At 39.1% G+C, this 14,541-nt stretch overlaps 2 protein-coding genes across 3 annotated transcripts; one reads left to right on the top strand and one right to left on the bottom strand.

Moving 5' to 3' along the window:
* Window positions 1-424: 424 nt before the first annotated feature.
* On the top strand, window positions 425-3,795 carry LOC112275471 (uncharacterized). 2 transcript variants are annotated; one of them, XM_024505808.3, is made up of 4 exons: window positions 469-788; window positions 1,041-1,640; window positions 1,782-2,154; window positions 2,438-3,795. In XM_024505808.3, exons 2-4 carry the CDS (start codon window positions 1,072-1,074, stop codon window positions 3,632-3,634), a joined length of 2,139 nt encoding a protein of 712 aa, XP_024361576.1. In that variant the 5' UTR covers window positions 469-788; window positions 1,041-1,071; the 3' UTR covers window positions 3,635-3,795. The 2 variants fall into 2 exon arrangements, with proteins under 2 accessions (XP_090102816.1, XP_024361576.1); XM_090246690.1 differs by having other exon boundaries at window positions 425-1,640.
* Window positions 3,796-5,307: 1,512 nt separating this feature from the next.
* On the bottom strand, window positions 5,308-7,010 carry LOC141044853 (putative Myb family transcription factor At1g14600). The gene is made up of 2 exons (XM_073530701.2): window positions 6,409-7,010; window positions 5,308-6,174 (listed from the first exon to the last, which is right to left on the bottom strand). The coding sequence occupies exons 1-2, from the start codon at window positions 6,536-6,538 to the stop codon at window positions 6,089-6,091; spliced, it is 216 nt and encodes a 71-aa protein (XP_073386802.1). The 5' UTR covers window positions 6,539-7,010; the 3' UTR covers window positions 5,308-6,088.
* Window positions 7,011-14,541: the final 7,531 nt, after the last annotated feature.

Here is a 14,541-nt window from a genome sequence, read left to right as displayed (position 1 = left end):
TACCAAAAGAGGGACCTTTGTAAAGGTTTTGTACTACAGGTTTTTAAATCATATGTATTTATTTAATGATAAACATAAAACTCATATTAATAATAAATTTATGAATCATGTTATAAATAAAAAATTAAGTAAAAGTCTTAAATGTTTAAAAATATATAATTTGAGTTCAAAATCTGCATATTCAAAACTAAAAGTATATTATCTAAAATGTTTTCAAAGGTTTCAACTTAAAAGTAACTTGGACAGGAGTAATTCTACTGTATCCTATACTATACTAAACATACATATTCATTCGGGAGAATACGTATGGCGAGATCACGGAGATCCATCGGGATCCTATCACCAACCCCCGATGAGCAGGCTCCTTCCACCGTGTCTATTTCATCTTCCGGTGCCGCCAATTCCGCGGCTCCACTGTGTGGGTTTCTCCCAACCGGCCCCCCTCACGCCAAATCGAGGCAACAGATCCCGAATTCAGGAATCGGAGATAGAAGAATTGGTAGTCTTGCGCAATGTGTGGTGTCGAAAGAGCGATGTTGAGAGATCGAGGTTTGGGGATTTTTCTCTTCAGGAATCCGTGTGATGGGCCGGCTGTGCACTTTCTTGCACGCTGCTTGGAGATGTAATGTTGCACTGATGATGCAAACGTTTATTTCTTTTGCTTTACCTGATGATTCTCCCTCACTGGAGCATGAGGATGTGTTTCTATGAAGGTTTTGCGACGTCCTCTGGAGCAGATTAGGGGACTCGGGTTTACACTATCCATTTCTATGAAGGTTTTGGGTTTTGTAAGTGATGAGTAGACCCTCACTGTATGAGCAGGACATGGAAGAATGCTGGCTTTACTTGCATTGTAGATTTCGATTGTAGAAAGAGGTGCTTGGGTTTGTGGTTTAGGGGGTGTTTGTTCAATTGTGATGGAATGTTTCACCGAGATGGCGGGCGGATTGGTCAAGTAAACAATGTGCGCAAATTGGGTTCGTGGGTTTTTGTTCCAGTGGAATAGATGAGGTGCACTCAGTTAGTCGTGGTGGTCGCAGACTCGTTGTGTGATCATTATTGAAGTTTTCAATGGGAGTCAAAGCCTTCGTGCATCGGGGTTTGATAATTCTACCAACGGAATGCCGCAGCCCGCCATTTTTGATGCTTCGCATTGGCCGCTACGACGGAAGTCAAGAGAATTATGTCCCAATCAACGATGACGGGGGCAGTCTGACATTACCGCTTGCAGGGGACGAGCATGTTGCCGCTCTGGACAGTGTTGGATGTCGGAAGACGGGCCTAATGTGCACATGTCTTGTGCTAGCCTCTAGGGAAAGACTCAGGATTGGTAGGCTGGACATCGAAAACTCGACTTATGAGGTTGCGGGGTCGATCTCGCTAGCAGAGGAAGGAGATGTTGGGGAGTGCCTCCAGTGTTGGCTCGTTGATGGACCAACTCTTGTAGCGTGGTTTGGGAGTAAAGTAGTGGTGGCCTCAGATAGGCAGGAACACATTCTACCTTATCTTGCGTTTGAGCGCCACAGCTGTTCCAGTTGGAAGGCTGACATGCTGGAGGGGTCATTTCAGCGGGTGTTTGTTGCCGAAAATCAAGTCTTGTGCGTTTCTAGCGTTGCTGCGAGTGCTTCGTCTTCTGCACAGTAAGGTTAACTACTGGTTTCCTGCCTGTTCGTTCCTTCATTGACCTAAGTCGCTGAAGCGTCTGCATTCTTTGTCTCGAGCCATTCTATGGTGTGAGGTTTTAATTCTTTGATTCTTACTGTGCACACCCGATTGTGCAGATACGCCAATCTTCAATGTTTCACACTCCCGTCTGAAAATCAAGTCGGTCGATACTCTCCGACCCTTACCGAAATTGAGCTTCCTTTGGAGGTGGATCCATGTTCGATTACCTGTGTGGCGTATTTGGCGACAACGCTCAACTTGTCATATAAAGTCGTGTTCGGTACCAGTGAAGGAAGACTGAAGTGCTGCTCTCGTGGTAAAGTCGTCATGGAGGTTACGCTGGAAGACTCTCCTCTTTCAGTGCATTCTGCAGAAGCGGCACATGGTGTTCAAGTGTTGGTCGTTAGTTTGGGTGGAATGGATCGTAAAGTCGTAACACTGTTCGCAGATTCTCTCCGTCAAATTAATGCATGGACAGGAGTTCAACAGGTAGATATCGGTTCTTGTTCTGTTCTGCTTCTCGAGACCTTTCGATTTTGTTTTTTTGTTGAGTTCTTCTGAGTGTTGTGTTCATATTAGTGGATTGCGAATAGGTAGGGATGTTTATTTTCGTCCAGAAGTCCTTTGAAACCAATATGTTTTCACCTGTATTTGGAAATATATCTAATCTATACCAAGGTGTGGGTATCATCATGTAGATAGCGCTTAGCATAACTGTGGTCCCTCCAATAGTTATCAGATGTACAATTAATTCCCTTGATAATTATTGCAGGTGATTGTGGATGATCTTGCAGGGATTGGGCACGATCAAATGTTACTGGTCACACAACCGCTGTCTTCAACAGCATCCTTCGAGCATTGTCTTCGTATTTCCCTTCTTGAATTTGCTCCTCAAAGTGCAGGTGATAAGCATAAGAGCAACATTCTCAAGTCCGTCAACGAAGCTTTGGAGATTCGTCTGCAAGATGGAATGAAGGAGGTTCAAGAAACCGAGCAACGGAGATCAGACAAGATGCTTATGTTGAGTGCTGCTTGCAACTTGATGCAAAGCATTGCGGTGCATCAGTTGGGTAGTAAAATTGAGGACATGATTGTCCCAGATGATGCAGTATGTATGGAGTCTATACAAGTGCAGGAAGCATATATGGGAAGATGGTTTCTGGTCATCAATGTAAATGTAAATAAGAACGTGCCTGAAGGGTTTCACTTACGTCGACCCACTCTATTCGCAACAAGCTTGCTCGGCTTCGTCAAAAGCATGGCTTCCCGTCTCCCATCTCAGGCGAACTTGCAAAGTTTCCTCTTCTCCTTTCCAATTAAGGACTGCCACTTCCCGCTTCACATTATTTTGGCAGCTGAAGCTAGCGGAAACAAGAACATGTCATCAGCATGGGATCCAGTAGGAGCAAGCTTCAATGTTCAAGACAGCCAACGTAGCAAAAATTATCGCACCTACACCCAATGGATACACACAATTGACACTATTGACACAGACTATGAATCTAATGCCGCTGGGTTTTTGGGTACCCATACGGCCTTGTGCGAAAGATGGATATCTCTGATGGGCGGTGCTGACAGTCCTCATCATTTGAGTGTACTTGTGAAGGCTGTTTCAATGCACACAACTTCAGGGAATTATACGTGGGGCAGCTATGGTAGTTCCAAGGAATGCGAAAGGCAGTACGTGACAGAGGGGCAAACCAAGGCACCTCTTTCATCGATGTATATGCACGATGTTTCACTTGCGAGGAACATTGTAACTACAAACTTCTTGGGCACACTGTCAAAATTGTATGGTCCAAGGCTAGCAGAGATGGTGGTCCAATTTGCTGATGTAGTGCTGGAGGAGATCCATAGCTATGTGAATGAGGGCTCGGATGCCTGCTTAGCCGAACTGCAAGCTGCCACTGATCGGTGTTTGTGTCACTTGCTTTCGTCAATCACTTATAACAGTTTTGGGGACTTTTGAACACCAGTGAAGGTGGGTAGCCCCTTGGCATAGGATCACCCATTTTTTACGAGTAGAGTGTTGGATTTGCATCCTACTGAACCCAAGAATTATCTTGTTATGTTTGGCGTACTGTGCCAAGTGGAAAATTTCCTTACTATGAAAACTTAACCTTCATACTAGCTTTCAGCTGAATTTCCTGAATGGTAGTGCAGAGTTGTGGAGTTCAAAGTGAATAACTTGTCAAAAGTTGAGTTCTCAGTATGCAAACTTAGCACAAGATTCATAAGCGATTCACACTTAAGCTGTTTTAAAAGTCTGAGTCTTGTAATGTTGTTTGAACTCAAAACGAGCAGGCTTGTATTGCACCAATGTAAGCGTGTATTTGCATGTTGCCCTTCTGAAACATGAAATGCAAAGGTTTTAAAACATGAAATAAAATGTGGTTTTGAAGGAACCAAAAAATTCTATAAAGTTTAGTTTTTTTCTAAATGATTAAATAATATATATACATACATATATCTCAATGTATATCTTCGAAATTTTTAAATTGTTCTAATGTGAAAAAATTATTTAATGAGTTAAATAACAGCTAAAATTTAAAGAATTTAATATGGCAAATCTTTAATGTGAAAATCCTGGTTGGATTTTATTAATTTATTAGTTACACACGTTATTTACTAATATAACAATTTTGAAAAGAACAAAGTATATATATATATATATATATATATATATATTTAATATAAGTTATATATTATTGATTTTTATCTATGCAAAGATTTGTGAAAATTAAATAGGTATGTTTTATTTGTGATGTATTAGAATTTTTTGTTGATAAATTAGATACATTTTTTCTCTCTTAACAAATCTATGTGTATAAATTTATATTAGAAGCCAATAGCTTAACATATATGATTATAAATAATTTATATTTGATAGCTGCTTTTAGAATGAGTGTATTTTTTTCTTACATATTTGAATTTAAAAAAAAAGGTAAGAACACAATTCTTGAAAAGTAAAGGATGAAAAAAATGATGAAAAAAAGAAAAAGAAAAATAGAAAAATAGAAAAATCACCAGATTTATAATTTATTATAAGAATTTAACCCCAAGACCTATAACACTATGTCACATTTATCTAGCACCTGTGCTATAGTATATTATTTATGCTTTTCCATGAAAATTTCAACTATATATATATATATATATATATGAATAAATCAGGATCTTGTTGCCCACTAAGTACAAGGAGCCATGCTTGGTAGATAACATGCATGAGAAAACTTTTCTTCATAAATATTATCCCATAAACAATTATCTAGTTCTATCAGAAGACAATCTTAAGATTATAAAGAATATTGATAAAAACAGCTAATGTAAAAAAATAAAAATCTTGTTTAATAAAGAAAATAAAATTATTGAGGATATAAACTAGAATATTTATTAATTAATTGTACCTCTCCTCCTTTCAAATAATTACTCCCTCCTGCCTATACAAAATGGTTACACCAATTGTTTCTGCACACACACTAACAGAAAATTAAACTAGGCTACAATCACCTACCTACGTTGCCACATCAAGAGATGGTTTAACATGAACATTGATCCACACTCTCATCCCCCACACCAAACATTTGCATACCATCAAATCTACCCATTTCTATACACACATGGAGAATTGGCCCAGAATGAAGATAGAATACGAAAACATTGAAGGAGTGCGGCGATTGTACATCACTGTCCCGAGTCAGCACGCGGTGTCGGCACCGTGTCTTCACCGACACCATGTCTAAGGTGTCAGTTTTGGTGACAAAAGGTGACAGTTTTGGTGTGCATGGGACGTCGGACCCCCCCCCCTACACGACTGCAGGAAAATCGGTCCATCCCTTTCGCAAGTGCGAAGTTCCCCAGGTGAGACTTTAATGCACACTCTCCCTAACAAATTATACAATCTTTACACATGAGTTTCTGTTGCACATCGTGCATTGTTGCGACTTGAAGGTGGGCCGAGTCGTGGCGTCGGTTCCGCTGGGGATGAGATTGTGAGACCCTGATGAACGTCCTCATCTCTGGCTTCTCTCCCGCTGCGAAGATTGGTTCCATTCAAAGCATTGGCGGTGCTTGTTTCGTGAAGGAAGGATTCAAATCAGGGGGGAGACCAAGCACTTGGCATGTATTTGTCATGTGGGCCCGTGTTGTGTAGCTGCATTCTTTCCGGATCGGAGGTCTCGTTTGGGTCAAGGATTTGGATCGCAGCATTGCGAGTTTCCAGCATCGGCTCTGTGTTGGAACCTCCGGTAAATCCTTCCTTCAATAGCTGGAGTGCCAGATACACTTCACGAGCTTCTCTGCAGAAATTTGGCCATTTCTGAATGGAAATCCGCTTAAACTCCGGTTTGAACTGTTCCGGATTACGATTAGATAGTGAAAGTGAAGTAGAAGTTGACCTTCTATCCGAATAGGTTTTTCCGCTTCAGTACAATTGAAGATTGCTTTTCACCTGAGCGATAGTGAGTTCGGGGAAGTTCACGTGCTGGGGTATCCTCTTTGACGTCGCTTCTGAACAAGCACAAAATCACGCGGACATGAATCGTCTATTTGACGAATCCAGCAATTTTCTCCAATGCAAGTTTTTCGTGTCACACGTTTGCGATTGATTATGGTAAAATTAGTGAACTGGTCATCAGCCTGAATTGACAATTCTTCATTTTTTGCTAGATCAACTGCAGTCCTATCACCTGCAATTGAAAAGTAAACGAACATTGACTATGTATTTAGGGCAAATAAGCTCACTGCTTTTCCCTCCAAAGTAGTTCACGGCGCAAAGAAAAGTATGGTGCAGTCCCAGTGTCCACTTGATTTTGTACATGCTTGAGCGAACATAAGGGCGAACATTGCTCGCCTCTCGCTGATACTCCACCATTGAGTCTTCAACGACAAAGACGGTTTTTCTGCTGCTCCTCCCTGCGGAATCACAAGATAGCGTTGCCTAAAGGATCAATTCTCCTAAGGCTCAATCCGACACAATGTGCATTCTCACACCATTCACGTTCAGACAATCCATGCGCAGTAGAATGCAGACTTTGAATTGAGCTGGTAGAATGCAGCTCATGGCCCTGGTAGAGTGCAAACGAATGCCCGCCTCGTTGTTGAGCCAACAAGCTCCTGGAGCTCTTTGTCCATGAAAAACTTCGCAGAACTGAAATGGGTTCCAACACACCAAGTTAAGATCAATCACACAGGACATGAAAGGCAAGATGTTAAGTGCACAATCACGATGTGTACTCTTTGCTACGCGAAAGGAACAATCGCCACTTCGTCTCTAAACATGAACCTTGCTCCACCGAAGAAGCTCGCCACTCAATTCTGCTTTCTATCTTTGCAATAGCTTCGTGCGCACTCTGTCCTCTACACCCAAGCTGGGACTACATACAACAGTCGGAGATACCGTTTTTCTAGACGTGAGTTCCGCCGCGCAAATTGATGGGCTGTAGCACTCCACTAAAAGACGCGGAATAGAGTATGTGGAAGCATTGAGCTTCTAAAAACCAGGGTTCTCGACCAATAGACCCCTGGGTACTGATTCTTGTGATGCTTAACCTGTAAATATAACCACATTCTGGACTGTGCTAAATTTGAATGTTGAGTAGAATTATAATATCTCTATCTAGTGGCTAACTTGGCAATAATTTGTCTTTATTGAAGAAATACAACAAGTAAGATACAATAATTTGTCTTTATTAAAGAAATACAACAAATAAGATACAAGTAAGTAGAAATTAAAAATATTTCATGCAAGAGAAGTGTGGAATGAGATGCCTCTCTCTTCCAACACCTTTTACTTATAGAAGGAATTTACATCTATTGTAATTGAACTTTATCTATAATCATCTTCATCCATCTAACTAAATCCTACATTCTTCTTAATTTAGTTTCCATAATAGTAACTTCACTATTTTTTAATTATTAGCAATTTATCTAAAATAATATTATCTTATTATTACTTTAATATTTTTACTTTGATATTGATCAAAGGCTTTTAAACCTAATGCTTTAGTCAACTTTTGATACATATTCTTTACTAGTACTTTTATTAGTAAATCAGTAAGTATATCTTTTGTTGCATAATATTTCATGTTAATTACTCCGATTTCAAACTTCTCTCTAATGGAGTGATATTAAATGTCAATATACTTGATTCTTGAGTGATGCTTTGGATTCTTTGCAAAAACAAGATATCTTTGATTATCACACTTTATTGGAGCTGCTTTCAATTGCACAAGTCCAATATCTTCTAAAATTTGTCTTAGCCAAATTGCTTATAATTGCACCTTGACTTACTGCCATATATTCCACCTCCATTGTAGATCTTGTAATTGTTGGTTGTCTCTTATAATTCCATGAAATTGCTCCTATTCCAACTAAAAAGACATATCTTATTGTTGACCTTCTATCATTTGCATCTTCAACCTAATTTGTATCACAATAACTATGCAATACAATATTATCTCATCTAAAACACAATTTGAAGTTCAAAGTACTTTTTAAGTATCTGTCAAGGACAAAGACTCGATGAGGGAAAATATACACAAAAAGGCTATCTCGATATAATAAGTCAAAATATAAACAAGTAGGTATATTAAAAGGAAACTGGAATGGCTATTGCCACAAGACAAGAAACTAAAGACTCTTGAACCTGGACTAGAAGCAAGAAAGGAGTTGATAAGAGTGAAGAAGCCTTCACTCTTGTCTCTATATATACTATCTAACTAGGGGCTACGTGGCGACGTTCTATAGGACCTCCAATATGTGTTGACTTTGTAGGACACATGCCTTGACTTACAAGGCAAGTTTTTCTACGTGTGGGCCACATAGTTAGCTTGATCTTCAAGCTAACAACATGTGTGGCACATGGCTAACTTGTTGACCACGTTTCTAATCCAAAAAGTCAATTAAAAACACCTATGAAGTCAAAGCAGCGTCTAGGAAGTTTCTAGGAAGCTTCTATATTAAATATTATAGAATTAACTTACTTTTATCTACTTTTACTTACTTCTACCTATTTCTATATGTAATTATTAGCTTACATGATTATGGCCGTGACATTACCCTCCCTTCTAGAGACGAGTTCCACGAGGAGCGATCATCATATGTTGAGGAAATCTATGATGCGACGAATTGTATTCGCCACATACTCTGATCTCTGTTCTCTTCAAAGATGATTGATAGGGCCTCTCAACCATCGGTAGTGTCCCATACCAGGGCGGGAAGACCACCCAGTTATTTGATCATTGTTGAGGCCTTAGTAACTTCCTTCGAATAGAATATTTGGAACACCATCAGGAGTTGTTCCTACCTCTAACAAAATCACCAAACATCGGGAGTCCCTTCCCAAATCGTGATACCAAACGCGTTGTATCTCACCATCTATTCAAGGAAGAACATGTCGTTCTTGAAGATGTTCATCTCGATTGCGTCGTCTTGAAGGTTGTGACAATCGTAATGTCTTGTCCGGCAGGTCAGCAAACAAAGGTTCTTGAGTTGAATCCGCTGGTTGTTGGCTCTCCATCTAATTAGCGTCACAAATGCAAAGAAGTTACAAACAAGGATAGAAAATTGAATGTTATCTTGCCTCAATCTTGTCTCTCTTATAAGAGAGATTTTCGTCTTAGTTTCGATGGATGTCGTTGATGAAAAACTTTGATTTTAGCTGATGCATTTGCTAGATTCCTGGATGGCTCCCATGTGCGATCACTAATATCATATCCGCGCCAATGAACAAGATATTCCAGCTTATTTCGGTGCCACCTTGAGTCTAATATCTCTTCCACCTCAAATTCTTCATTATTATCTACTTCTATAGGAGGCGGTGGCATTAGTCTTCTTCCTTATATATCCATTGTCTTATATGGTTCAAGAAGAGACACGTGGAATACAGGATGGATCTTCATTGACTCCGATAGATGTAACCGATATGCAACTGGGTTGATCTGTTCAGAAATAGAAAAGGGGCCAAGCCTACGATAGTCTAACTTGTCACAAGGTCGAGTAGTCTTGATATTGCGACGAAGTAGCCATACCTTATCACCCACGTTGAGTTGTGGTTGCTCCTTACGATATAGATCTGCGTTTATATTTTGTCATTCTTGAGCTTCCTTCAATTGTGTCTTCATTATTGCATGTAACTCTGACAACCGATTTGCCATATCTTGTGCTGCAGGATTATCAACTTTTGAAAAATCAAAAGTATCAAGTCGTGGATGATAGCCATAATTGGCAAAGAAAGGTGTTTGTTGCGTGGAAGAATGTACCATATTATTATAAGCAAACTCTGCCAATGGCAGAAGGGTTATCCAATCATCTTGTTGGTAGTTGATAGTACACCTTAAATATTGCTCCAAGACTTGGTTTACACGCTCTGTTTGTCCATGAGTTTGAGGATGGAAAGCCGAAGATAGCTTTATATCCACTTTTAAAATCTTGAAAAGGGTCCTCCAGAATCTTGACACAAATTGAGTTCCCCTATCCGATATGATATCTTTAGGTAATCCATGATAGCGATAGATATTATCAATGAAAAGCTTAGCTGTTTCTTCACCTGTGATAGATTTTGTACATGGCACAAAGTGTGCCATCTTGGTGAAACGATCTACTATCACAAATATAGAATCATAAGATCTTGAGCTTAGAAGATCTGTGATGAAATCCATAGAAACAGAAGACCATGGTTGTTCTGGTATAGGTAATGGCTGAAGAAGTCCGTAAGGTCGATGACGAGGAATTTTTGATCTTGAACAAATATCACATGATTGTACAAAGTCTTTGACTGACTTTCACATTTGTGGCCACCAAAAATCTCTTGATATGAATTCTAAAGTCTTATTATATCCAAAGTGCCCTGCTGTTGGAAAGTCATGACGTGCTTGAAGAGCACGTAAACGTGCTTCTCCTTCTGGAACATATAGGCATCCTTCAAAATATAATAGATTATTCTTGAACTCGAACTTAGAAGGATCATGAGACTTGGAAGAATTATTCTCGATATCATGAACAAGAGGGTCTGAGGACATATTGGACTGGATTTGCTTGAGAAAAGTTGAATCAACAGTCAATGTTGATTTCATTGCTCGGAGATGAAATTGCTCCGATTTCAAGAGGACCGTTCTTTGTTGCTCAAAAGCTGCATCTCCTTCTTTTGGTGCAAAATAAGAACGTCTAGATAGGGCATCGGACAAACCTTGTTGTTTTCCTGGCCGATGAGTGATAATGAACTCGAATCTTGACAAAGACATACTCCAACGAGCTTGACAAAGATTCAACACGCGTGTTGACATGAAATACTCGAGGTTCTTGTGATCTGTATACACAGTGACTGTACTAAAAGCGCCTTCTAGATAATGACGCCATTCTTGAAAGGAATCCACGATCGCAAGAAGTTCTTTATCGTGGATCTCATAATTGATCTCGGCTGCTGAGAATTTTCTTGAATGAAAAGCTATCGGATGAAGTTTGTCATCTGATCCCATTTGTGATAAAACTACACCCAAGGCAAAATCTGATGCATCTGTTTCCATAAAAAATGCCTTGGAAAAGTCAATACGATATAAGACTGGTGCAGAAACAAACGATGTCTTCAAGGCTTCAAATGCTACTTCCGCTTCTTGATTCCATTGGAATTTATCTCTACTAGTCAAGCGTGTAAGTGGAGCTGCAACTCGTGAGAAATCTTTGATGAAGATCCGATAGTAATTGGCAAATCCCAAGAAACATTGGACATCTCTTACTGTCCTTGGAATCTTCCAATCCATGATTGTTTGGACTTTCTTAGAATCCATCATGAGACCATCATTTGAAATGATGTATCCTAAAAAGTCAACTTGAGTAGTGTGAAATACACACTTTTCCATCTTGGCGTACAATCTTGCATCTCTAAGTTTTTGTAGTACTTGACGAACATGTATTTCATGTTCTTCGACGTTCTTAGAATAGATCAGGATATTGTCTAGATAGCAGACGACAAAATTGTCTAAGAATTCACGAAATACATCATTCATGAGATGTTGAAAAGCAGCTGGTGTATTCGTGAGTCCAAAGGGCATGACATTATATTCGAAATATCCATACCTGGTTCGAAACGCAGTCTTCCATTCATCTCCTTCTTTGATCCGTACTAGATTATATGCTCCTCTTAGATCTATTTTTGTATAGATCTTAGCTTGATTCAACTGGTCAAGGAGTCCTGATATCAAAGGTAATGGATACCTGTTCTTGATTGTGATCTTGTTGAGTCCTCGATAATCAACACACATTCATAAAGATCCATCTTTTTTCTTTACGAATAGTATTGGAGCTCATGCTGGAGATTTTGAATGGCATATGAAATTCTTCGCTAAATTCTCGTCAATATATGTCTTGAGTTCAGCCATCTCATCTTGCGATAAATTGTAAATTGGTCCAAATGGTGGCTGAGTTCCTTCCTTGAGGTCGATTGAACAATCATGTGGACGATGCTCAGGAAGAATATCTGCATTCTTTTTCTCAAAAACGTCTTGATACTCCTGATATTGACTTGGAATGCCACTTGAAGTCTTTACGTTTTCAGAAATAGGTGCAGCATAAATAGCAAAAGTTGATCCTTCTTTTGCTGCATGAATAAATGCTTTTGCACCTATCAGTACGGATTTTACTATACTAGACTTATAATTTTTTACTTGGTTAGTAGAACTATTAATAACGCTCTGGGAAAAGTCAAGTTTACGTGAATTCCAATCTATTCGAGGGTTATATTTTTCTAGCCAGGATAAACCTAAAATAACTGGATTGGACGGGGATTTAATTATGTTAAAAGCTATGTAGCTATCATGACCGTCTATTGTTACTTTTATAGGATGAGTTTCATGAGTGACATCTCCAGAAGACAAGGGACGACCATCTATGACTTCTACATGTACTGGTTTAGGTTTCTGTACAAAGGGTATTTTACGACTTTTAACAAATTGTTCATCTAAAAAACATGCTGAGGCTCCTGAATCTAATAAAGCAGAGGCTTTATAATTCTTAGGTCCTAAATATAAGTCTATTATAGAACAAGGAGAGGGTTCTGAGGAGAGGATAGGACCTTCATTAGGAATTGTACAAGGTTCCAGCTGCACGGTCCCTATTGTAGCTGGACGAATCCGTTTTCCGACATATTGTCTTCTTTGACCGTCGTACCCCTTATTTTATAGTTGCATCGCTTCTTCGGACAATGTTGAGCACTGTGCTTAGGTTCTCCGCAATATAAACATAATCCTTCTTGATGACGACGAATCTTTTCTTGCTTAGTTAGGGGTTTAAAACGTACCGCGTCAATTTGCATGTCTTCTACTTTCGAATGTACGTTTGGCAAAGATGTTGATGTTGCCATTGAGTAATAACATTGAGGTTCCCGTGAATGATTCTCAGATCGAAATTCGAAAAGTCGATTATCACATTTTACCACAAAATCGATTGCTTGACTCAAAGTTTGAGGATCAGGTAAGTTGAGCATCAATTTCTTTACTTCGTATTGCAATCCATAAAGAAATTGACTAATGAGTGCAGCATCATCCCACTTGATGTCAATTGCAAGTTGTCGAAATTATGAAGCATACACTGTTACTGAGCGATTTCCTTGTCGCAGAATTTGGATCTTATTTGTTGCAACACGAGTTGCATCGTGTTCACCATACATAGATCGAAACTCTGCCAAAAAAGCTTCCAAATTGTCCAATATTGCATTTCGTTGTTCAAAAAAAGACGAAAACCATGATAATGCAGAACCAAAAAGTAGAGTGCCAATAAACCTGACTTGTGATCCTGGAGTTGGATAGCTTTGCGGTTGAAGTTCAATTGCCAATTGTACTTGATTGATGAACCCTCGAAACTTAGATCTCGTATCATCAAATTTCTCGGGTAAGGCAATTCTTGGTTCTCTAGTGCTTACAGGGTGTTGTACAATTGGAGAAGGAACGTGATTTGTTGTAGATGTTGAAGCAGCTCCGATCATCTCTATATCCCCACTTTCTGCTATTCTTGTTCTTTCATGTGTTGGTGAATTGAGTTGATGCATCGCAAGCATTAACTCCCTCATTTGCTCTTACATTTATGCCATTGCACTCTTCATTTCAACAAGCTCTGCCATAATGACACTAAGAAAAATTTGTTTGATACTGCTCAAGACAAAAGAAAAGAAAGACTTGATAACAAAGAAGATACTAAGAACAATATCAGTTTAGAAGTGGGTAATCCGCAAACTTCTAATATGCTTATGTCTTGTCAAGAGAAAGGGGTAATCCACTCTCACTCAAGAAAAACAAAGCTCTGATATTGTAAGTGCACTCTTGTCAATCTGTCAAGGACAAAGACTCGATGAGGGAAAATATACACAAAAAGGCTATCTCGATATAATAAGTCAAAATATAAACAAGTAGGTATATTAAAAGGAAACTAGAATGGCTATTGCTACAAGACAAGAAACTAAAGACTCTTGAACCTGGACTAGAAGCAAGAAAGGAGTTGACAAGAGTGAAGAAGCCTTCACTCTTGTCTCTATATATACTATCTAACTAGGGGCTACGTGGCGACGTTCTATAGGACCTCCAATATGTGTTGACTTTGTAGGACACATGCCTTGACTTACAAGGCAAGTTTTTCTACGTGTGGGCCACATAGTTAGCTTGATCTTCAAGCTAACAACATGTGTGGCACATGGCCAACTTGTTGACCACGTTTCTAATCCAAAAAGTCAATTAAAGACACCTATGAAGTCAAAGCAGTGTTTAGGAAGTTTCTAAGAAGCTTTTATATTAAATATTATAGAATTAACTTACTTTTATCTACTTTTACTTACTTCTACCTATTTCTATATGTAATTATTAGCTTACATGATTATGGCCGTGACAGTAT

The sequence above is a fragment of the Physcomitrium patens genome, chromosome 23 (assembly GCF_059467195.1).
Source record: "Physcomitrium patens ecotype Gransden chromosome 23, ASM5946719v1, whole genome shotgun sequence".
NCBI lineage: Eukaryota > Viridiplantae > Streptophyta > Bryopsida > Funariales > Funariaceae > Physcomitrium > Physcomitrium patens.
Note: the sequence above shows the minus strand (reverse complement) of the source record. Positions and strands in the feature narration are given on the sequence as shown.

Excerpts from the sequence above, each read along its gene's own strand:
- LOC141044853 (XM_073530701.2), bottom strand. The coding sequence starts at position 6,538 with ATGGTGGAGTATCAGCGAGAGGCGAGCAATGTTCGCCCTTATGTTCGC. Across the intron at positions 6,175-6,408 it reads CTACTTTGGAGGGAAAAGCA|AAGCGACGTCAAAGAGGATA; the intron begins GTGAGCTTATTT and ends GTGCTTGTTCAG.
- LOC112275471 (XM_090246690.1), top strand. The coding sequence starts at position 1,072 with ATGGGAGTCAAAGCCTTCGTGCATCGGGGTTTGATAATTCTACCAACG. Across the intron at positions 1,641-1,781 it reads AGTGCTTCGTCTTCTGCACA|ATACGCCAATCTTCAATGTT; the intron begins GTAAGGTTAACT and ends CCGATTGTGCAG. Across the intron at positions 2,155-2,437 it reads CATGGACAGGAGTTCAACAG|GTGATTGTGGATGATCTTGC; the intron begins GTAGATATCGGT and ends TAATTATTGCAG.